We start from the raw sequence: 25,039 nt of genomic DNA on the forward strand, positions 1-25,039 counted from the left end.
GACATAAAGTGCGCACACAAAGGATTGGACATGACCAACGACAATGCTCAGTTGGTACTAAGGGGTCCATAGTGTTCCAAGAAAATACCTCCACACTGTTACTCTACTACCAGCGGCCAGAACTGTTGCTAATAGGCAGGGTGGATCCATGTTTTCATATTGTTTACAGCAAGTTCTGACCCTGCCATCTGAATGTTGCAGCAGAGTTAAAGACTCATCAGACCAAGCAGTGTTTTTCCAATCTTCTACTGTCCAAGTCTGATGATCCCATGTGAATTGTACTCCCAGTTTCCTGTTCTTAGCTGGCAGGAGTGGCAACCAATGTGGACTGCTGCTGCTGTAGTCCATCTGCTTTAAGATTTGATGTGTTGTGCATACAGAGATTTTCATGTGCATACCTTCATTGTAACGAGTGGTTATTTGAGCTACTTTTCCTTTCCTATCAGCTCAAAGCAGTCTGGCCATTTTTCTCTGACCTCTGGCATCAAAGAGACATTTTTGTACAGAGAACTGCCGCTCACTGAATATTTTCTATTTTTTGGACCATTCTCTGTAAACCCTAGACATGGCTGTGCAGGAAAATCCCAGCAGATAAGTAGTGTCCAAAATACTCAGACCATCCCATTTGGCACCAACAACCACAGCACATTCAGTGTCACTTAAATCACCTTTCTTACCCATTCTGAAGTTTGCCATGTGATTGGCTGATTAGAGTAGAACATGTATACCTAATAAAGTGTCTGTGTATATACATACGAATTCCCATCATTCACCCCAACCAACCTACTTACATCTTACATATGGGCGTACTGTAGCTCTGGAGGTAGAGTGGATTATCAGCTACTTCAGTCTGCATGTTAAAGTATCCTTGGACAAGATACTGAACTCCGACTTGCCCCTGTTGCATGAGTGTGTGTGAATGTTAGACAAAGCAGTAGGTATCGAAAAAAGTGGTTGTGTGAATGTGTTTGTGATTGGCTGAATGGTTCATAGTAAAAAGCGCTTTGAGTGCTCAATTAGAGTAGAAAAGTACTTTAGAAGTACCAGTCCATTTACCATCTTCATCACTTTGTAGATTTTTCTCAGTCTACTAACTGTTAGTGATCATCATTAATATAGAACTGGAAGACAGCTTCTGTTTTCATCATCAGTTTCATTGCATTCAAGAGGTAAGGAAAAAAATCCATTTGCCTCCGATGGTAAATGTACTATATCATAATGCCCGTAAGACATACAGTATATGTCATATTATTTACTCATGAAAGTGTCTTCTTTCTCATGTTACTCATACAACATAATGTTTATTGATTAATACTTGGTTTGCAAAAGACATAAGTACACAAAATACATCTAAAAACATAAACATTTACTTAAAGTTCTTTCTAATCCTTTTCCATATGGGCAATATTGAATCTACCAGATGACCAGTGGTGCTGTCTAAATCACAAAACAGAATAACTTGTGGGAATGTGGCTTCAAACCACTTACAACCACTTTCATATATCAACCAACCACCTGCTGTCATTACTCCAACACAGCAAATATCTGTTTCTTGAATGATTTATTTGCTTAAGGAGTATTCCATTTTAAGTGAGTTTGCATGAGCAACCATGGCTTTTTGCAGTGTGTACACCCCCTTGCAGGGTGTTTCCCCTCCTGTGGCTGCTGAGAGCAAAGTTAACGAACCAGCTACTCCTCTGTTTAATAACCTTCCCATCCTGATTTCCACTTGCAATAGAAACAACTTAATTTACTCCACTTCCACATTTGCCTTTCTATGTTTTCAATTTCCATCTCTACACAGGCCTATGTCTTTATCTGCATCTTTGCTTGTCTGGCTACCACGTCTGAATACCAGTGTGAATGTCTGTCTTCCATCCTGTATTTCTTTTTCTGTCAGTTTTTCATGTCTTTTTTCCCTCAATGCAAGTTTTTTTTGGGGGGGGTGGGGTAGGGGGGGGCCTTCAGTGTGTTTTTAAAAAAAGAAATATTGCAGCATGCCTAGGAACCCACGCTCAATTTAAGCCATGTCAGCACTTGGTCTGCACACATCCTTCCGTCTCTTTTGAACCTTTCTCCATTTTCTCTTCCAAGTTCAACCTCACCAAGCCTCCCTTTATGCCTGATTCCTCAATTCTATCCACTGACTCTCCAGCCTTTCTTTCTACATGCTTCCGGACATCAGTCAAAGAGACACTAGTACTAAAGTTGAAAGAGCAAGGGAAATGGAAACATAGTGAGCAGTTAGAAATTTGACATTGATTCAGGAATGCAGAATGCACACAGGAAGAGAATTATGTTATTTTTCAGTTTTTGCACAAACAAATGTGTTTGCAATTACATTGTGTACACAATGCATCAACTGATATGCACTAGTGGTTTAAAAAATCCCACGTCTTGCAAGCAGACCACCTCATATGAAAATTGCACAAATGGAGCACAAAGGAAGAGAGAAAACAAGGGAGAGGAGAGGTGGACGATCAGAGGGTGAGAGGGACTGATGTACGCACTCAAATCAACCAGAATGCCTGCTGGGCACAGTTGCTGCATTATGGTCCAAACAAACACAAACAGTTACCTCTAAGCCTTTTTAACAAGGGGTGAAGAAGAATTGAGAAGATTATTAAAAGGAGAGAAAGAGAGAAGATCCAGGAGACAAGCCCAGTGAACAGATGAAAAAAAAAAACCCTACATATTAGCTGGCAAGGGTGTGTTCCTCGTTAGATTTGTTTGGAAATGTGCTCCACGGTGAGGGCAAGCATAGACAGAGATAATTTGGAAAAAGTTACTCTCATCTTCACATGTTTGTAAATGTGTGTAGGTGTTAAATAGGTGACAAATTAAAGGAAAATATGTAAGGTGTTGGACCACCATGACTCTCAGTACTATAATAAAGTATATGAAGTCTTCTGGACTGAAGGATACTAATCCTTCATTAAAAAAAAAAAAAAAAAAAGACATCTTTTCCATCCTCCTGTGTTTTGATGAAGCACTGTCTAAACATTACAGCATCTCTCATGGTTGTTTTTGTTGACTTAGGAAACAAAATTATGGAGAGCCAAATCTGGGGGTGGTGGTGGAGCAGGGAGGGTACTGAGCAAAGGCTGTGCTGGAAGTGTTTCACAGGTACATGAGAATATGATCTTAAAGGGGAGAAAAACTAAACTAAAAGTTTGTTTTGCTTTTGTTTTTAAATGGGTGGAGTATCTCGTACATAAATCAAGGAAATGCAGGTTATGCCTCAGTGCATATCTTTCTGTATGCAGCTATCATGTGTGTATATGCACACACTGCCAGTGTCATCTGCTCGTGTGTGAACCTGTGTGCATTCCCATTCTCCCTACAGGTTGTGCTCATATAATGTATATGTGTGCACCTGTTTGTGTTTTAGGGGAAAGTTTCTTTTTCCACTTACCGTAGTTAGCACGAAGACTGTTTCCTTGAGCAACATATGAGTAATGCAACAAAGATTTTAATAAGCCCGGCATCCCTGGGCCTCGCTGTGAATTCCCATTTGCCATTTAACAGGAATGGAATCCCTCTATAAATCACATAGCAGAATTTGGATTAACAGAGCAGAGCTACAGAAACAACCCACATTGCTGTAGGAATAGTTTCCTTGTTTTTACTTGATGTGTAAATTCCATGTCTCTGCTCACCCAGCTCTGGGTTTCTAGACGGGGAAGTAATGACAATCTGGAGCTCACCCCTCTCACCCACTTCTCATCTCCATAATGATTCATTTCCTATGCATGCAGTAAGACGTCTGTCTGCCTCATTGGACTACACAGACACCCCCGAGGTGTTGTGAGTGACAGCTGTTGACAGGGCTGTACAAGGTTGATGTTCTGGTCAAATACAGAGATCAAGAAGGTTTGGGGGATCTGAGCCAGAGGCTGACTGCTGCATGCAGTGGGCTTAACACCAGTATATGCTAGAAAGGTTGGAGGGTGGGCTCAGTGGCTCAGTGTTTAAAAGTCATTCCTTGCTTTTAAATATTTAGACTGCCTGTGCTTGCTGCTTAAGTTTGTAAAGTTCTCCTTGTGGGCAGAAAGTTAGAAGCTGGGTGTGGTGAGGAAAAAGTAGAAAAGCACAGAGAGTAAAAAAAAAAAAAAAATAGCGTCAAAGGAAGAAGACAAAGGCACAATGAAGTGAACAAAGCACAATGAAAATTAAAATCTCCCTATTGTTTTTGTTCCTGTAAGATGTGGTCTCTGATATCTCAACATACACACATGTAATTGGAAGAGGCTTTGGTATTCTCTTTATCGTTCACCTTTCACATTGATTGATTTTTTTTTCCTGTTCATCCATCAATTAAAGTTGCAGTGAGAAGGAATTATAATCTATAAAATTATAATCTAAAGGAGTGCATGTGTGTGTGTGCTGTTAGCATAACTTACACAGATGTGTAAGCTTAGCGATAAAAGTAAGCATGCTTGTATGTGATTGTGGCTGCAGATTACGGCATGCGAGTGTACGTTTTTCAGTTAGATCTGTGTCTGTACTGGCAGAAAGTTTCACATCACATTTGTGTCAGAATCCAGTGAATATGGAAAAGGTCTGGATGAATGTTTATAAATATTTATAGCTTTTACTGAAAACTTGTCAGTATGACAGTCAAATCAGATGCAAGATCCTTGGTAATATATGTGTAATAACAAACATATAGTTGGGAACTCATTATCTTTCACAATAAAATAAATAATGTTTAAAGAATAATAATGCCACATATACAAGATCTGTAACAATTGTTTTGTCACTGAAACATCTGAATGTGAAGCTTGGGCAAGACACCACAATCCAAAGTTATTCACCTTTTCAAACAGGCAAATTGCATGGCAGCTGGACCAACACTGGTGTGTGTTTGAACAGGCAAATGAGACAAAGACATTGTAAACACTTTTCAGGCTGCTAAAAGAGAAGGGCTCAAACTGGTGACATATTAAAGTAAAAAGCATCAAGTAAGGATCACCACATACCACCAGACCAGCTTCATTCCATCTTAGCATTAATTCTACAGGTCTCTGAAACTCGAGGACACGAACACAATTCTTCCAAAAAGTATATTTTCATTTGGTGTTTTAATGCCAGTGGTGGGGAGTACTGTTCTGTCTGCCAAAAATCTTCCTATGTTGATCATCTGCCTGCAGCTCACCATATCCCTAGCATCCTCTTCTGTCACACCAGCCCTCTGCATGTCCTCTTTTACTACCCCCGTGAACCTTCTCTGTGGCCTTCCTTTCTTCCTCCTCCATGGCAGCTCCATGTTCAACATATCCACTATCCCTCCTGTGCACATGTCCAAAGCATCTCAACCTTTCCCCTCTAACTTTATCTCCATCTCATTCTTGATGGTCCCCATATTTAATTTTGGCATAGATTTTACACCCTGTGACCTTTCTGATGCAACCCTGGGCTTGTAACCGGCACTGGCTTCTGGCCCAAAATCTGCCATATGTGTTCAATCAGGCTGCGGTCTGGTGGCTACAAAGACCATAGAATATAATTTTCTACACTAATCAAAACACAAGCTGGACTATTATCACCCCACAAGAGACTATTGCCATCAGTACAGAAATGTTGCATCAGAACAACTTTGTATTCATTTACAGTACAATGACACTTCACTAAAATAAGTGGACCCAAGCCATCCTTTTATTGTATGGGTCATGGATTTAGGTTTACTTTTCAATTACTGCCAGTCTGTAAATATTGGAAATTTCCTTTCAGTATCTGACATATTTATGTATATATAGCCAGGGAAATTAATTGCCACGTAGGACACAACAACATGGGTTCTTGCAGTGCTTTAATGGCAGACAAAGGTACAAAGAGTGAAACACACACACATGCACACAAAAATATATACACAAAAAGAAAAATACACAGAAAAAATACAGCAGTGGGTCTGGCTACACACTGAAACAAACAGAGGAACAAATTAATGCAAGCCAAAACCACCAAATATTAATAAAATGCCTGCAGGCACCTACATTTCACAGAAGTTTTGCTAACTTTGTGTTTGGACAGTCTAGAGCCTGCACACCTAGCATCTCGCTTCACATGGCAGTCTCTAGTTTGCTTGGCAGATATTCACTAACACCAACACCAACAAACATATACATCATCTTGTTAAAATATTGACTGATAACTTCTTTAAAGTATTGACACAAGAAATATTTTAACACGTTTATTAAGTACTTTACAAAGCAGTTTCACATCACTGTCCTCCATGCATTTCCAGCTTGGTGCAGACCAAACACAACCCCAACGTAAAGCAAATGTGACACATACCACAGACAAAGATGCACTTGGCAAAATCACGAAGGGGTAACAACTGCTCTTTGCGATACTGCCACCTTGTTAGGGAAGTTTGTAACATTAGGGGAACCTTTGCCAGTTCATTTGCAATGCACCGTACAAGCACAAATTAGCAACAAATGTCACATTCTAATGAAACTGACAAAGAACATGTTTACTGGCATCCTAATATCCCAAGAGAAAAACTTATTTAGCCCAGATGGAAAACTCCAGTTATAGGTTTTAACCACCCAGCTACATATATTACATTTTATTTCTATTTATTAAAAACAAACCAAAAAATATTTAGGATAACATATAATCACCCAACTTAGATTAAATGGAAGAAAATAGATATAAAATACAAATATTTCCTATCAGAGGCATCAGGAAATTAATTTTTTTCCATTTCTTTTCCACATGGGAGAAGCTAGCTGGTTCTTCATTCCTATAGGTTTTAATCAGATCTGTTATATACCAAGGATGACAGTGAATACAATTAGGTACCAAGTAGACTACATAGTTTCTATTGTGTGCATTTAGGCCAATTTTAATACTTAAAAGATCAAAGAAAGAGCCATTCACGTGTTTATGGAACCTAGCATTAAAGTCATTGGCTCTTACTAGGTACTGGGATGTTCTTCCAGCTGCTAATGAAGTGTGTAATCTTTGAACAAGCTAATGAGCTGTACTGATTTGATTACAGTGAGAAATCCAGCCGGTGCAGCTAAGAGTTACCATAAGATGTTTTCACGCAAACTCACAGAGTTACATTCCTGAAAATTTACAAGACGGCACAACCTTACATGGGTACAACAACAGAGTCTACTCTGTTCGTACGGTAGCTGCATGTCTGTGCTCACATGGGGAAGAAACAAAGTGGGGCAATTTCATTTTTTTTTTCTAAATAATTTATATAGAGAGTGTAACTAATGGGAAATTTCTAACACTGTCAAATTATAAATGATTAGGTCTGGAAGAAAATGCTATGTACGCACCTGATGCATGAGACAAACAGGTAACAGTATTTGTTTTCAAACACAACAGGCACTTTTTGCATGCATTCAGGTGTGCTTGCATAAGGTATTTAAATGATAGCGAAGTAAACACCTTAATTTTAATATTACTGCACACAAAATGCATTTAATTATGCATTTAAATTGCACAAAATTCTCAGTTAGGTAAAATCCAGTTTTAAGGAGGCAGAACAAAAGCATTGTTGTGCTCATCCACCAGATGACTCTACAGAAAACAATGCTGACTTCTGGGCCAAACCACACAGATGCTAAAAATACATTTAAATGTGTGCTAGGCCCAAACTGTCAGCAAGAAAGCACTTCTAATATCTTTCTGTCTCTTTCTCCCTATCTATCTTCGCCACAGAGTAAAAAATATACGCACAACACGCAAACAGAGAATGTCTGTCACTTCATAAAGTAGATCCGCTCTATATGGAACGGAAGACAGTATGAAGAAAGATGGGGATAGACAGCATTAAGGAATGGTGTCAGTTTAATAAACGAAAAAGAGCAACAGATGGAATTGCCCGACAATGCAGACAGAACGACAGAGGCAGAACAGAGAGATGGAGAAAAAGATGGAATTAGAGCTATACTGTAGAGACAGACTGGAGTGCAGGCAGACAGGCAGATGAGGGGAAAAGGCTGAGAAAAACAGATACAGACTAAGAAGGGAAGAGCCACGGAGACAAAATGACATGCACGCCAGGCAGGCTCTCTCCCTCAGTCATCACTTCAACACCACAACACCACAAGTGACTGCAAAACACATGAGTTCACTCTGCCTGCACAATGGCCTATTATAGGCCTGCACATCAGGACATACGCACAAAAATCAACTTTCAGCAAACAGATTCAAAGTGGCTCCGACTCCAAAACAAACAGTACTACATGTGGACTTTTGACAGTAACCGCTCTTTTTTAGTGATAAATATCTGCAGATCATAGGACTTTGTGTCAAAAACATAAACATACGTGTAAGTGTGTGTACGTGTGTGAAGTGGTGTCTAGGCCATGGCAGTGTCAGGAAATTCCATGGGATGTTTTTAATAAGAACGGGCAGCAGCAGCCAGGGAACTGGCAAATGAAAACCTGCTGAAGCACACCACAGAGCTCAAACAACACACGGCGTTCTCTCACAGCAGTCCTCAGCACAAATGATAACTCTGCATGTAGCCTACTCATGTGTATGTTTTTAGTTTGTGTGTGACTGAGAGGAAGGCGACAGAGAGTGCATTTTGTCGAGCGAGTGATGGAAACTAGTTCAGGTTTGTATCTGTTTGCAATAGCAACAGACCAAGTATTCTGTATATATGACTTGTCTGTGGGTATGCTTTTCCCTTTATTGCTTTCATCTGGCTTTGCTGTCATTTTGTCCAAGGGGGAAACTGTGATGCTTTCCCTGAGCTTCACAAAGAACGCTACGTCATGTTACAGTGGGTGCCTGTGATTGGTCCCTATTACATAATACTGATAGTAATAGTGAACAGCAGTGACCATAGGAGCGTTTGGAAACAGGATGAGAGACTGTGAGGAGACAGAGGGAAAGAAGAGGGGACAAAAGATGGAAAAGCTGAATAGAAATGTTTGATAATGATCAGTTCAGTTACACAGTTAATAACTAAAGCTAAAAATCTGTCTGACATTTCCCAAGGGGCAATTTCTAGGGCTGAAAAATGAAGCCAACGCTGAAGTGGGAATAACAGCAGTTCCTCTAGAGCAGTCATACTCATCTCACGGCCCGCGGGCCAAATCCGGCCCGTGATTGGCTGGTGACCGGCCCGCGGCCATTTCTTGTAATTGCTCAAAATTAAAATAATTTTCCCTTTTATTGTGTAACAAATGCTGAATAATTCCCCCTTGTGTTCACAAAGTGAACTGTCTGTAAGACAGAATCATTAGTTTGTACACGGCCCTTTAGGTCCTAATGATTTGGGCCTTTAAGGTAGTGAACAGTTTGCGCAGGTCAAGAATCACTGCTGATCTGCGAGGAAAAGACGTGTTCTTAAATGAATATCTTGGCAAAAAATGAGTGAGGTTAGTAAGCGGAGAAAAGTTGACGTCGAAAACAGACAGTTTAATAACAAATGGACAGATGATTTTGCATTCATTTTGCCACCTCATGCCAACGCAAAACCGTTGTGTTTAATTTGCCAAAAGACAGTTGCTGTATGCAAAGTTGCTAACATTAAGCGGCATTACGAGTCAAAACATGCTAGCTTCAGTGCAGCTTTCCCGGTTGGTAGCATTGCACGAAAAGACAAGACTGAGGCCTTAAAGTTGTCTTATGCTACCACATCAACAATCTTGACGACTTCCACTACTGCTGCTGAAAAAGCCACCGCTGCTTCACTGCGTGTAACCTGGGAGCTGGCTAAAAAGGGCAAGCCATTTGTGGACGCTGAGCTTGTGAAAGTGTGCACTTTGGGAATCGTGGAGGAGTTGTTTGCCGGTGACAAACAGAAAGATGACATCGTTAACCGCGTGAAGCAGGTTCAGCTTTCGGATTCAACGGCGGCACGGAGACTAGAAACTTTGTATGAGGACAGTTTTTCTACTTTACTTGCTGAACTGAAGTGTGTGGATTACATGTCAATAGCTATGGACGAGTCTACAGATGCAACAGACACTGCACAGCTGTCCGTGTTTGTGAGATATTTTAACGGGGAGCTTTTCAAAGAGGAGCTGCTGTGCCTTTTTCCCATCAAGAGCAGTGCAACAGGTGAGGCCATGTACAATTCTATGAAAAGTTTCTTTGATAAGAATTCTCTGGAGCTGGATAAAATCAACCTCCTTGTAACTGACGGTGGGCCATCTATGATAGGACGAGAGAGGGGCTTAGCATCACGTCTCATAGCGGACCACCCCGCAGTTAGTTCACTACACTGCATCATTCACCAGACGGTGTTGTGTGCCAAACTGTCTGGTGAAATGAAAGGAGTGATGGACACAGTGATCAAAATTGTAAATCACATTCGCTCAACTTCAAGTTTACAGCACCGGCTTTTCAAAATGCTACTACAGGAGCAAGAAGCTCAATATTCAGACCTACTACAGCACAATGATGTCAGATGGCTGAGCAGGGGGCGAGTCCTACAGCGCTTCTTTGCACTGCGCAAAGAAATCACAGAATTTCTTTCCGGTCAAAAAACAAAGAAAGCAGATGAGTTCTCTCAGTTTATGCAAGATCAGGAATCTGTGGCTCTGGTTGCATTTCTGTGTGATATCACTAATCACTTGAACCATCTTAACCTGCAGCTCCAAGGTGGGGATTCGAATGTGGGAGAGCTCTTTGAAAAAGTGAGCGCTTTTCAGACAACCTTGGGCGTATTCGTGACGGACATAGAGGGGAAAAAACTTCACTTCCCTACCCTGCGTGATGTTCCTACAAATGGGATTGTGCTGTCACGAATGGTAGCACTGTTAAAAAATCTTTTTTTAAAAAAAAAAAAAAAAAAAAAAAAAAAAAAAATCTGTCAGAGAACTTCAGATCGCGGTTTCACAACTTCAAAATCCCACAGCAACTGCTACTGTTTGTGCGCAACCCGTTCGCCGTTGCTGTCACCGGGAGCTGCCCAGCAGAGGCAAAAAACGCTGTGCCTGCTATCAGTGAGGGCGCTTTCCAGCTGGAACTGGTCCAGATGCAGGCTAATGATGTCCTAAAAGCCAAGTTCAGAGAGGAGAGACTGTGTGAATTTTGGGCACACTCTGTTCATCAGTATCCGAACTCTAAAAGACTCGCTATATACATTTTGACAATGTTCGGATCCACTTACATATGCGAGTCGGGGTTTTCAGTGATGAATCTAATTAAGGACAAAAAGCGCAATAGACTCACCGACTCACATCTCAACCAGTGCTTGCATATTGCCTTGACCTCTCAGAAACCAAACTTCAGTAAGCTCTCAAAGGAAATGAGATGTGTTACCTCACATTAAGCATGTAGTCAGTAACTAATAGTATGTGATGCATGAAGAGGTTAAAACATAAACATCTGATTACATACCTGTGCTGTCTGTTCCAAACTTTAAAATAACTGAAATATAGTAAAGCAGTTTTTTTTTTTTTAATTGTATTTGTGAACTATTCCAACATTTGGTGGCTTGCACTGTGCAGTTATTTGTTTAATATATTTTATAAACAGCTTTCACACCAAAAGAGCTGAAATATGTTCATTCTATGCCTAAGAACTGTTAATAATCATTTTCATTTTTGAATTTGTCCAATATTTGCCTGCATAATAGGAAACGTTCCAGCTATGCTGTTCAAGATGGTTCAAAATATATCTTGCTGAATTGCAGTGGAGCTAATAAAATGCATCAAAATATGAGCACAAGCTATCAGTCTTTTTTAAAGTTTGCTCATTTTATATGAATGTAGTTTAATGGCTGGCCCTCGGCCACTTCTCATTTTCCAAATGTGGCCCTCGGCTAGATCAAGTTGAGTATCCCTGCTCTAGAGGCTACTTTGAGGCTGGCTCCAAAAGGAAGTCAGTCCTCATAGACTCCCATGTTAAAATGCCCAACTTTACAGTATTAAATATCCTATTTACAGCCTGGTACAAAATATGGTTTTGGCCTCTGTGGATCTCCTCATAACAACTCTGAGTGGGGTAATTTATATATATAAATTGCCAAAAGTATTCACTCACCCAAATCATTGATTTCAAATTTTCCAATCACTTCCATGGCCACAGGTATGAAAAAATCAAGCACCTAGGTATGCAGACTGCTTCTACACACATTTATACAGGGGTAGGATACCACCTGTGCAACAAATTCAGTCCTGAAATGACCTTGCTACTAAATATTCCACAGTCAACTGTCAGTGGTATTATAACAAAGTGGAGGTGATTGGGAACGACAACAATTCAGCCAGGAAATGGTAGGCCACATAAAATCACAGAATGGGGTCAGCGGATAGTGTGCGGACATTGACAACTTTCTGCAGAGTCAGTCGCTACGCATAGAGAGCTTCGTGGAATTGGTTTCCATGGCTGAGCAGCTGCACCTAAGCCTTACATCACCAAGCACAATGCAAAGTGTAGGATACAGTGGTGTAAAGCATGTCGCCACTGGACTCTAGAGCGGTGGAGATGTGTTCTCTGGAGTGACAAATCACACTTCTCCATCTGGCAATCCGATGTATGAGTCTTGGTTTGGCAGTTGCCCGGAGAACAGTACTTGTCCGACTGCACTGTGGCAAGTGTAAAGTTTGGTGGAGGGGGGATTATGGTGTGCGGTTGTTTTTCAGAAGCTGGGCTCTGCCCCTTAGTTCCAGCGAAAGGAGCTCTTAATGCTTCAGCATACCAAGACATTTTGGACAATTTCATGCTCCCAACTTTGTGGGAACAGTTTGGGGATGGCTCCTTCCTGTTCCAACATAACCGCGCACCAGTGCACAAAGCAAGGTCCGTAAAGACATGGATGAGCAAGTCTGGTGTGGAAGAACTTGACTGGCCTGCAAGTCCTGAACACAACCCGACAGAACACCTTTGGGATGAATTAGAGCAGAGACTGTGAGTCAGACCTTCTCGTCCAACATCATCCAACCTCACAAATACATTTCTGGAAGAATGGTCAAAAATTTCCATAAACACTCCTAAACCTTGTGGAAAGACTTCCCAGAAGAGTTGAAGCTGTTATAGCTGCAAAGGGTGGGCCAAAATCATATTAAACCCTATGGATTAATAACGGGATGTCACTCTAGTTTATATGCATGTGAAGGCAGATGAGTGAAGACTTTTGGCAATATAGTGTATATATTTTTTTTATAACGCATCTGTCTGGATACTGGAGTTTAGGGGCATAGTTGCACTGATTTAGAGATGTCCCAAAACAGGCAACTAGAGTCCCTATATGTCTCCTAGACCTCATCGCTGGACTCTGAGGCCAGTGGGTGACATCACTGTACCTATCTTTTATACTGCCTATGGCATTTCTCTGTTTTCAGTCTCAAGGTAAGTTATCACACTGACTGTGGCATGGTGCTGTTAATGTTTTCGCTGCCATTACAGAGCGAGGGCCAAATATAGCCTCTTCTGTTTTGGTGGGCAGCTAACGCCATGTCCACACGTACACATATTTTGAAAATATAGCCTTTTCTGTTGCATTTTGGCCTTTTAACAGAACTTTAGGTCACTCTGGTACATGTGGACAAGTCTTGCAACCTCAAGGGTGTACACCTTTATCTCCTTTTTTGAGATCTGCCTGCATGTTGTGATATTGTTTGTGGGCTTCGGATTGGCCAACATTTTTATACGTTAGGGTTAGATCGCCGTCTTCTGTTTTAGTAGTGTCTTAACAGTGCTCGACATAATTATTTGCAATTTGAAGTGGGCAGGGATATTTCTCAAATCAAAGTGGTAAATCAGTGTTTTAAAAAAATACCCATGTACCTCTGGACGTAGCCGTTAGAGCAGCATATACTATACAATACTGTAATGAATGCTGTCACAGTAGCAGTAAAAGGAAGATTAAAATAATCAGTGAGCAATATGTTACCTAAATGTGTCACTCTCCAGTTCTCATGTTAATCTTATCTATTCAGGGGAAAAACAAAACAAAACAAAACAGTTAATTAGATAAAGAGCTTATTTTCATAAGGCTACCATAAAAGTACACTTAATGCAAATGAGGGAAATGCTCCACTGGCTTTAACAGAAATAACAGATATTTTTGATGACCGTAACACATAAGTAATTATCTATTGTTACATTAAACATGTCAGTATAAGGGGCTCGACACACGGGAAGCGACGTCGCTCGCTCTCCATTCATTTCCTATGGAGCTTGTGCGATGAGGCGACAATCGCTTGCCCTCCTCCAGCTAAGCGACCGGCGACGTTCGTGCATGTGAAATTTCGAGCTCGTACACGTAGACGTGCACACGCGACCAGGCGACGCGACACAACAAAGTTGGAAAATGTTCTACTTTTGTCGCTGTCGCGTGGCACTAAACCAATCAGCAAGAGTTTCATTGACTGACCAATGAGCGAAGAGTATGCTACACACTGCAGTCTGCAACCACTTTCAGCAGGAAGGAAAGCATCGTTTTAGCTGTGTTTGACTTTCCTATATTATATGACACTTCACGCAGTGATTATCGAGTTAAACATAAAAGGCAGCCATATGAGAACGCGTTGGTGCAAGACTAACGTTAAACAGACGGATAGAGAGGACTTTTGTGCTAATATAGGATGAACGCGAGGTTGTCTTTTTCTTTTGTAGAGGAGACTTAACAGCAAGATTTCTGTCAGTTCCAATAAAATCTTCAGACTCCTCATCTTTATTGCCGTGTCTGACACGGACTGCTTTGAAAATGTCTAAATCCCTCCAGTTTCATAACCAATCACATTTCTTGGAGACGAGTGACGTAAGAGCGCGATTCGCAAAGCTGCCGTCGCTATCGCGTCCCGTGTGTTCGGTTTCACCCCAGTGGCGATGCGACCCATTCGTCGCTGTCGTTTATCGCTCACTGTGTGTCGAGCCCATAAGGAGGAGGAGAGAAAGACAGCCAGAGAGGGAGGAGAGCACATCACCACATGAGTGTGTGTGTGTGTGTGTGTGTGTGTGTGTGTGTGTGCGTATGTTTATAATACCTTGTGGGGACAATTTTCCTGACATACACTACGTTGTGGGGACCAATTGCTCCTTGTGGGGACTGGAACCTTGTCCCCACAAGGGGAAACCCTGTTTTTGGGTCAGGGGTCAGAGTTAGGGCTAAGGTATGAATTGAGTTTAGGTTAGGGTTAGGGTTAGGTATGTGATGGTTAGGGTTAGGAAAAGGGTAAAGGTAAGGTTTAGGCTGTAGAAATGAATGGAAGTCAATGGAAATTCCCCACAAAGATAGCAAAACACACTTGTGTGTGTGTGTGTGTGTGTGTGTGTGTGTGTGTGTGTGTGTGTGTGTGTGTGTGTGTGTGTGTGTGTGTGTGTGTGTGTGTATGCGTGTTTTTACAGGCATGAAGACTGTTTGTCTCTGATCACAGAGTGGTTGCCCAACCAATCATATGTCAGAATCAAATTTTTTTTTATTTTTTTTTGTCCTTTTCCAATGACTAACCAAAAACAAAAATGATTTTTCTTTACTTGCAAGCCCTGCTGTTTCGGTGTGCTGAGCCCACCCCTGCACATAGCTAGAACCACCCTGGCTTAGAGCTGCTTCAGTCTTTTCTTTTCTGGCTCCAAATCTCAAAACTGAAAACCAAATATCTAATTAATGAACAAATATTTATTGAGTTCTAGAAGCTTGTTTCTGCCACTGAAAAAAATGCCATCTATTAATCATAATTTTAATTTATCTCAAAATTTCAACTTAATAATTTGAAATTTCAACCTCTTTTTTTCAATGCTGAATTATTTTCTTTGACGTTTGGGTTAGTCAGTCAAAATTTTGAGATACACAACTTGAGACCCCATGCATCAAAAAGACAGATTTTATAATGTGTAATATGTATAGCAACTGAAAATAGGCTACTGATGAGTTTTACTTGTGTGTTGTATACCTACTGTAAAGTCAATGAATAAGAATCAAACAATGTACACACCATATAGTGTGAATTACTGATTTGGGACTTAGTTGCCATTGTCGACCATCAATATCATAAAATCTTGGCTCAACAACAGGCTCCAGTGAGACAGTAAAACCCCTCAGTCAGTCTCTTTATGCGGCCTGGGATAATTCAATTATGTCTGCTGGAACACTTTACCTCTGCAATTTGTATGAATAACCTGTTCCTGAAAGTGAAGAAAATAAAGAATGTCTGTTACAACATGTTCTCGCAGATGTGTGTGCAGAATTCACAACTGAGAGCAGAGCAAAAGAGAGAGAAATGCCTTTTGCAATTACAGAATTATACCTTTTATTCATGAAGTAAAATGTAGGTGTAGAGTGAAGGGCAAGGGGGAGGCTGAGAGGAAAGGTGCTGAGCTGAGCAGAGATGGATTTCCTGCCTGAACCACTCAATACACACATCATATAGTTTAATTACCCTGTGAAAAAAAAAATTAAAATAACTATGACAACTATAACTTTAGTGGGTCTTGACCTGCCCTGGCTCTGTTGTTACACAAGTTCTTTTTACTTCTGTATTCTAGACATGGTTGATATTAGAAGTAAGGAATCCAGGGCAAATGGTGCTAGAAAGGCTCCTAATATTCATCTGCTGTAAAGCATGAATACAAAAACACTCATCTGACATGAACAGACACAAGCACACGCACAGTTCTGTGTTAAGATTATTCCATTTTGTCATCCACAAGTAAAAGCTGTGTAGTTAGGTATGTAGCCCACTGGCTTCAGTTTCAAACACGTCCTGTTAATGTGAATTTTGAGATCTGACCATAAAGATTGGTTTTTATGTGATCCCATTATTGCACGCCCATGTTTGGCCTGAAAGTGGCTGTAATTCATCTCCCTGGGCTGTCTTTATTTTATAATATGCCTGGATAATCTTAACCCTCACACCCTTCCTCTTCATTTCCCTTCATTACTCAAACTATGCTCTGTGGTTAGATTATCATTAGACTATAGGCAGAACACCATTCACAAAGCAGGTCTGCTCACCTCCAGAAGTTTGGAAAATCTTTAAGGGAAATGTGGGAACGGACAAATTTCTGGGAGTCTGTGTCATCAGTTAATATTGTACATTCTGGCATCACTGAATGATCAAATTTCATGTTTGGTTATAACTGGTAGGACATTGGGACTTAAAGGGACAGTTACTGGTTTGTAAAGACATGACTCAACATTCTCAACACAGATATAAAATTTAAGAATATGGAAGCCTTCTGATTCGTGCATGAGAGAGGCGGCCGGGTTTGTTGTCTGAAAACTGGACTTGAGCCTCATTAGTTGCAGTCACTAGTATCTGTATTTATGACCTTCACTATAAGAGTGCAAATTTGATAATAGAGAAATATTTTGGTGAAAAATATTTACTTTTAATAACCATCTTGACCAAATAACCAAAGCTACTATGTAAAAGTCTTGAGCCATCCCTCATTTCTTTATATTTTGCTAGGAAAATGGGAAATAGGTGCATATGTTATTGAACTCTTTGGCAGCTTTCTTGTAATTTCTTTAAGTAGACTTCAGGAATACTTCTTCAGACTTCTTGAAGGGCATTTAAAGCTCTTCTCTGGATATTGGCTTCCTTTTGTTCTGTTCTCTGTCAAGATGATCACACACTGCTTCAATAATAGTGAGGCCCAGGCTCTGGGGAGACCAGTCCATAACTGATAGTGTTCCATTGTGTGTTTTTCTATCCAGGTATGCTTCTACTGCATGGGCTGTGAGTTTGGGATTGTTGATCATCTGAATTGAGTTGTTGCCAGTCAGACGCTTTCCAGGTGGTATTGCATAGTAGAACCCCTACACCACTACATAGATTTTTAGGCCTGACACTTATTTTGTCCTCAAAAATACATTTTTATGGCTGTCAAACTCTGTTACCTTTGCCATTTTTTTGTTTGTTTGTAGATTTAACTAAAGAAATGGGAACAAGTGTGTTTTTGCAATCTGCTGCCAATAATAAAGTGCCTAAATATACAACTTAAAGCTGGTTCTTTGCTAAGTTTTCTGTTATGTTTAGACACAACACTGGTTGATCCCTTGAGCTGGGCATTTTTTTATGCTTGACTGATTCATTGGTCAGTGTAAAGTGGTTTTCTAAACAAACAAACTGAACTGAAAATAAGTGAAGAAGCCATCAATGTCCAAAGAAAAAATTTGAAAGACCTTTAGAAAGTCTGGAGACCTATTGCACAAGAGCACTTTTAAAAATACAAGAAAATCTTACTCCTTGGAAGCAAAATATAAAAGAATGAGAGTTGGGCTCAGAAAATTTGCACAGTACTGTATACCTGTGTGACCATTTGAACTCCCCTTTATTGTGCACATACTATACTGATCTCAGTTTCAAATAGCATGTATGTTTTATGGCTTCCACTATGCTAGGTTTGACAGATTTCTCTAAAAGTCAGTATTGATTGATCAAAAGTTTTCTGTAATAGTTTAAGTGAAAGAACCGCTTTACTTGTAAAATTCCATATTGTAATCATTCAGTATTTTTGAAAAAAGAAAGAAAGAAAGAATCCCTAGTAACAAACACATAATTAGCTGCTGTAGTAAATCAAACAGTAATTACATACAGATTGAGAGCGTTAAATTGACTGAACATGCAGCAGGAATTTTCCCTGCTTTTTCACATACATATATCTGGTCTCCACTGACTGATTTTTTTTTCCCCCTAAACACTGAGACGTCAGTGTTTATTGTATGTGTGAACGAATATGCTTGTTTGTACAAGTTATAAAGTAAGCACTTATATACATGTCCACAAGTATGGTATACTTGTTTGAGTATGAATCTTGGTTTATGCATGTGTGTGGAATGCATGTGTGTGTGTGTGTGTGCGTGCGCACCCTGCAGCCTAACTGCAATGGTTCCTATCACTTCACACTTGCTGTCACTTTGTTGCACACAAGGCTGAAGCCAGCAGGTGACCCAACACACATGTTCACTTCACATCTATCCAGGCCACGCTGAACACACTGGAAAGTTAACCCAAAATGTTTAATAGAGACCAACCTGGAACATAGAGCTGCATTAAAATTGATTTTAATGGTCTTAATATACCAAACATACAAACTGATAATTGGTAACTTCAACTGCCTGAGAGAATTTAAGACCTAGATTTTCCTCATCATGCTGGAAATGACACATATATAATAAATAGCATTATTATATAGTATTAAAACAGTGAGGGATGAATGATTTCAGGTTTATGTGCTGCAAACCAGTGTTTTACACTCATTCAGAATGCTTGCAATGAAGTGCTGGTAGTCTGTTTAATGTAAACTGGCTCAGTCTGACACGCAGCCACACATGCTTACACATATTTAGTTACAGATGGCTTCTTTACTGAACACCATCATTTTCTCAGCACTGCCCCTCTGCTTATTCAGTTCCTGTATACAAACTCATGTCCAGGAATTGCTTTGAGAAAAAAAACATTCATTTTATATGGTAGATTTAGAAATATGTACCTCAGTAGAAGTTCATTCAAAATTTGGAAAACAGTTTTTTACATTCTTTCACTCTTTTTCTGTGTGTTCTATACACATCATTACAAACTCTGGCAGGCAAAGTGAATAATGTTGTTCATCCCTTGTAATGCAATGTTCTGCTGGGAATTCTTGGGTCCTCTCATTCAGGTGGATGTTACTTTGACACGCAACATCTACTAAATACTTTTTATGCCAGGACAATGCACCCCACTGCACAGGACAAACTGCTCAGAAATGGCTAAAGAAATGAGACAAAGAACTCCATTGCCAATATCCTAGTGCCAGACACCACAGGACAGCTTTCAGAAGTCCCTGGTCCATGCCCTGAGGGTTCAGAATTGTTTTAGAACCACAAAGAGACCTGCACAATATTAGGCAGACAGTTTTCATGATATGACTGACTGGTGTATATACCAGTTATGCTTTGCCAGTGCCCCCCCCCCCCCCAAAAAAAAGAAATAATTAAAAAAATCTCTCTCTCTCTCTCTCTCTATATATATATATATATATATATATATATATATATATTTTTTTTTTTTTTTTTTTTTTTAAACAAAAATGAAAGCAGTCTCTTTCCTTGCATCTCAAGCAGCATTCTGTCCCATAAGCTTCTGTCATTGCCTGTTTGCTTACATTCTTTAAATTACTCCCATCTTGTGGTTGCAGTCCGCTGTTGTCTCTGGAAGCAGTCTTACCTCGGCTTGCCTCCAATTCCATTGAAATCTGTAGCGTGTCTCAATTTCATGGGTGTGTCCAGTTACCAATGGCTTGAGCTGAGCGAGCTGAGATGTCAGCATCTTCTTCTGGTTGTTTGCACATGCCCATTATAGATAAACCTCTGGTCTTTGATGGGTGACTGATTGGAGACTAGCATGGTAGACAAACTGCCACTGACTCTGCTTTCACTGCTCTGAGATCAATTATGGTCTATGTGTTGTGTGGAAACAGAACTTGCATTAGCAAGTAAATGAGCACTCTGTGATTTATTGTCTTAGTAGATGAATTTTCTCTTACTAACTTTTAATAACTCATTTAGGATGTTGGCAAGGAAAGCCTGGATGATGGAGGGGGGATGCTAATTTCTGCCATGTTTGGGTAATAAAATGGATATGCTGAGCAAGTGCTGACCCAGCCAGCACTTTCAGATTAGTATATATGAGAAATCATTTGGTTGACTGAATGTAGTAAGTTTAACCATCTTAATTTTTCATCTTTTAATTTTTCATAATTTTTTAATACCCCTATTTCACACACTGCTCAAGCCTTTGATTTTTTTCATTTATATATTTTTGTATACTTTTTAAAACCAAAGTGTAAGTCTGTTTTTCTGAGCTTAGTTTTTTTTAAAGATATATGGTCCTCACTGGGCAGCCTACTACTCACAGCCTAGTTACAGAATATCAATCAATCAATCAGAATCAATCAGAATACTTTATTGATCCCAGAGGGAAATTTCTGTTGTTACAGCTGCAACCGTTTCATTTAAACGAGTAAACCAAAAATATGAACCATTACTGGATTTGCCTTTTTGTTCTTTGCTTGCGTTTTTGTAAAAGTCACCTCACGCCACTGGTATATTTCCTCATTATGTAGAACAGTTATTAAGTTAGTACTATTGCAAAAATTAATTTCTCCACAGAATCAGAGCACATATGCTAACTTACAGCGTGCAGCCACATCTGCACGGACACACGCATAGCAGCTGGATGGTGCAACAGTGGCCCTGTCCAAATTGCACAAAAAGCAGAGGGAGTAACAATGCTCAAAGGAAGGAACCAGGCGTTCAGCATTAATCATTCACTGTGGCACACATACTCACATGCATGCACACACACGCACATCCTAGAGGTAGTACCACCCATTTTCAGAGCACACAGGGACACAGCCATATAGTAAACAAACACACAGATACCCACCCACCACCTGTTTTTGTGGGCAAACACACATGTTTGTGCATGCTCACGCGCATACACCCAAGCACATACACACCCACACACACAAGCTTTCCTTAGTACGCGCTACACTATTAAGGAAACATTACCAGCATTAGCCAGGAATGCTAATTGAAACAAACAACTCGCAGTTTCTTCATTTCTGAGGTGGGAGCTGGCTGTAATTGAGACTTCTGTGTATGTGTGTGCACATGTGTGTACACTTGGGACAGATACACAGTTTTTGAATGCCAGGGATCTGGGAACTATTGTACACTATTATTGTCCTGCTTTTTCTCCAGTTTTGCTTTTAAACAAGAAATAGAGCAAATTTGTTCACCATAAACACACATTAGAACTGACAGATTCTCTGTTCCAGACCAAAGTAAACCTGATCTATTCCACTTCACAACTACATGCAAACGCATACTCCCACCTCCAATAACAATGTTTTTGGAAAGACTTCATTTCGTGTGAAAAAGAGAATCGGGTTGGAGTTGCTCTCAGCATGCACAATAGAGAGGAATCTCATAACCAGCAGGTCAAAGGTCATTTCCTGAGGCCTTATAACATTAAACTGATTAAAGCATTGTTAATGCACAAAGGAGCGTTACCGTAGATCCTTCCTCCCAGCAGCTGTAAGACTTTATAATCATCACTGCTCCCAACAAAAACCACAATAACCTACACAATGTAGGATAATATATAATATACTGTAAATAGTCCAGCCTGTTAAGGTTCAACACACAGGCACATCATGTACATTGTATATAGTGTTATTATTAGTAGTATTAAGGTTAATATTGTTTGTTGATTTTATATATATTTATATTCTTTTCTTAGTGTGAATTATTATATTTTTACTTATATTTATAATAACTGCGGCTGCTGTTACACCCAAATTTCCCCTCTGTGGGACAATAAAGGCTGTTTCTTCTTCTTCTTCTTCTTAAACTGATTCTGTTCCACATCCTACACATCCCATGTCTGGTCTGTAGGAGTCTTACCTGCACCAAAAGCAAAAAAGTAAGTGTGGTTGGGATTTCTCTGCAGCATGGCAGAAACACGTCGAGCCATTCGCTCATTGCGTTTGTAGATGAGCTCCTGGCGGAAGTAGCTGTCAATCTGCTGGGCCGTCATGCGGTCATGTGCTGGCAAAGAGCTGTTGATGAAGTGAGGCAGCTGAAAGAAAGAAAAAGACTGTGAGAAAATACAACTTTCAAAGCCTTCGTGGTGAAAAGCCATGACAGAATTAAAAGTAAATGAATCACTCAAATTATAAATAAAACATAAAAAGAAAGAAAGGGCATTAAAGAAAAGTGGGATGGAAAGAAAGAAGAGGGCTGAATGGTGGTGTTGGTGCCCGTGTGAGTGTGACACCTGGCAGCTAGAAGTGTTTCTGATGTGACAGCTTGACAGAAATTGACCAGCGCAACGCCCTGCTCTGCAGGCTGGTTTTTACATGAAGAAAGCATCAATAAGGAGTGAGAGGGAAACATGTCAGCACCATCTGTGTATGTATACAGGTTGTACATTTTTGTATGTGTGTGTAACGAATACTGTTTACACAAATGTGTTTATATATATGTGTGTGTCTGACTATGTGCACTACAAGAAATACACTACAAGTGTGCATGCCTCAATACAGTCATAAGTGTGAGTGTGTTTAATTACTGTATGATTTATTAGGAGCCAGAGAGGCATAGAGAGACCTGGCTCTCTTCCACTTTTGCCTCCATTAGTGCATTCAACAGATTGTTAGTCTGTGAAAATGAGCAGGGGTCGGAGGTGAACTAACAGGGGTTTGGCATCAGGATTTGAGCTGTCCAACTCCTTAAGCCCTCTGTCTCTATCCCTCCTTTATCACCGGACTGGTTTAAGTTGGTTCCCTCTATAGATTTATTGTATATTGAGACTAATAAAAATATTTTTCTTAATGTAAGTACTATTGTCCTATTGAGGCAGATTGTTTTTTTATGTTGCAGTGTATTTTTGAATATAATATCTTTCATTATAATCCATGATATATAAAAATTTGCTGTTAACGTTTCAAGAAAACTTGAGTTCCTTGGAAATAATTTTCTGCTCTGCCTGGTTTGTTACTAATTACCTAATTATAAAGTGCTCATTAAAAAATCTATGATGATGCTATGCTGTACTCACAGGGGGCATAGTGTAAGTAATAGAGAAACATCAAGTGGTGAGGATCTTAGTAAGTACTTAAAATAAAGTAATTAGTGGTTTGAGCCACTCAGTGACTGATTTAGTTACTGAAGAAAGAGATCACTAAGCAGTCATGCCAATATGAAATTACCTAAGAATTGGTTATTATATCTTACAGTCTGTTTTGTACTAAGTCATTGTCTATATAGTGCAATTTTCCTTCCCAAGTAGAATTAAGCAATGGTGGGAATGGAGAAACAAAGAGGTTGTTTTTCATGCTCTCTCTAGACATATGCAGATGTGTTTAATCTGGATTTGTATTTAAGTGTGACAAGAACAAGCAAGCATACTATTGCTGTCTAGAACCGAGCTACAAGTTTACACAACAGTAGAACAGCTGCAAATGTGAGTGTGAATGAGTGTGTGTGTGTGTGTATCTGTGTGTCAGTCCTGAATACATGAGGGGATTTAATGTACCACATGTGAACAAGGTGCTCTTCAGGAACCATCCAAAATCTGTATCTGACGCTTCCTCTCATTCCCTCATCTGCTCTTCCTACAGTCTGTTTTGCTTAATAGTTAAAGGGTCCAGATTTACAACATTATGTTGGAGGGTTTTTTTTCTTATGTTATGGGAGTTACACAATTACTTAATATGCATTCCAATTAATAAACATTCTTTTATGACAGGACTTAGGGATTTGACATGTTTCCATAGCACTACAGTTGGGGTATACATTACTCTGCTTTTCAATTAATATCGCATATTATGTTAAAATAATATTCACAAGCAAGAGAATTTTTGATCCCCTCAAAAACAAAACTTTACTGCTTCATTAAACTTTAGGAAGTTATGGAGATTTTTTTCTGCTTTTAGGATATAATTTCTATATTTTACAAATGTGTTGGCTGAGCAGCCAAAATACTGACGAAAATTTAGAATTACATCATCAATAACCTTTATCATTTACTGCCACTTCCAGTGGTGATATTTCTTTATGTATTCTTACACTGTAATATTCAACCCAGTATCATGGCAAAGTATGTAATAAAGCCACCCACCCACTGTGTCCATTTCACGCTTCGTAGGAGTGAAATGTACATGCATGCTGAATTTGCATTAAGTTGCAGTAATTTGCAGCCAACAATTTTCTACCACCTTCCTGTTGATTATCAGGCATTTAAACAATACTACATTACGAATATTGTTTAACAAAAAATAAAATAAATTTACATGCATATCAACCATCTAGCTTGTTGGCTTTAAATAAAATATCACAAGCCTGGTGGTACTGCAACTTCAGCGTTTCCATTTCACGCCTAGGACAGGCAAAGCATGACATGATGTCCTCTAGTGGATTGGCGACTCTATTGCAAGCTTTGCCGTGATAGTGGGTTGTAATATTTGTAAAAATAAAATCCAGATGCTGAAATGAAATTTTTTTAAGTGCTAGCCATAAACTTAAGCCATTTCCACACATGTACTGCAGCCCTGAGTTTGTGTAGGGCTCACACGACAGAGGCACATGTGAGAACTCAAAAGCCTCATGCAG

At 39.8% G+C, this 25,039-nt stretch overlaps 1 protein-coding gene across 1 annotated transcript in view; it reads right to left on the bottom strand.

Moving 5' to 3' along the window:
- Positions 1-25,039, bottom strand: part of trabd2b (TraB domain containing 2B) — an 81,665-nt gene that overhangs the window by 8,422 nt on the left and 48,204 nt on the right. Inside the window, exon 4 of the mRNA XM_030727808.1 lies at positions 22,331-22,505. Coding sequence (XP_030583668.1) covers positions 22,331-22,505 — 175 coding nt within the window. The remainder of the gene's footprint in view (positions 1-22,330; positions 22,506-25,039) is intronic.

Source organism: Archocentrus centrarchus, chromosome 4, assembly GCF_007364275.1.
Source record: "Archocentrus centrarchus isolate MPI-CPG fArcCen1 chromosome 4, fArcCen1, whole genome shotgun sequence".
Classification (NCBI taxonomy): domain Eukaryota; kingdom Metazoa; phylum Chordata; class Actinopteri; order Cichliformes; family Cichlidae; genus Archocentrus; species Archocentrus centrarchus.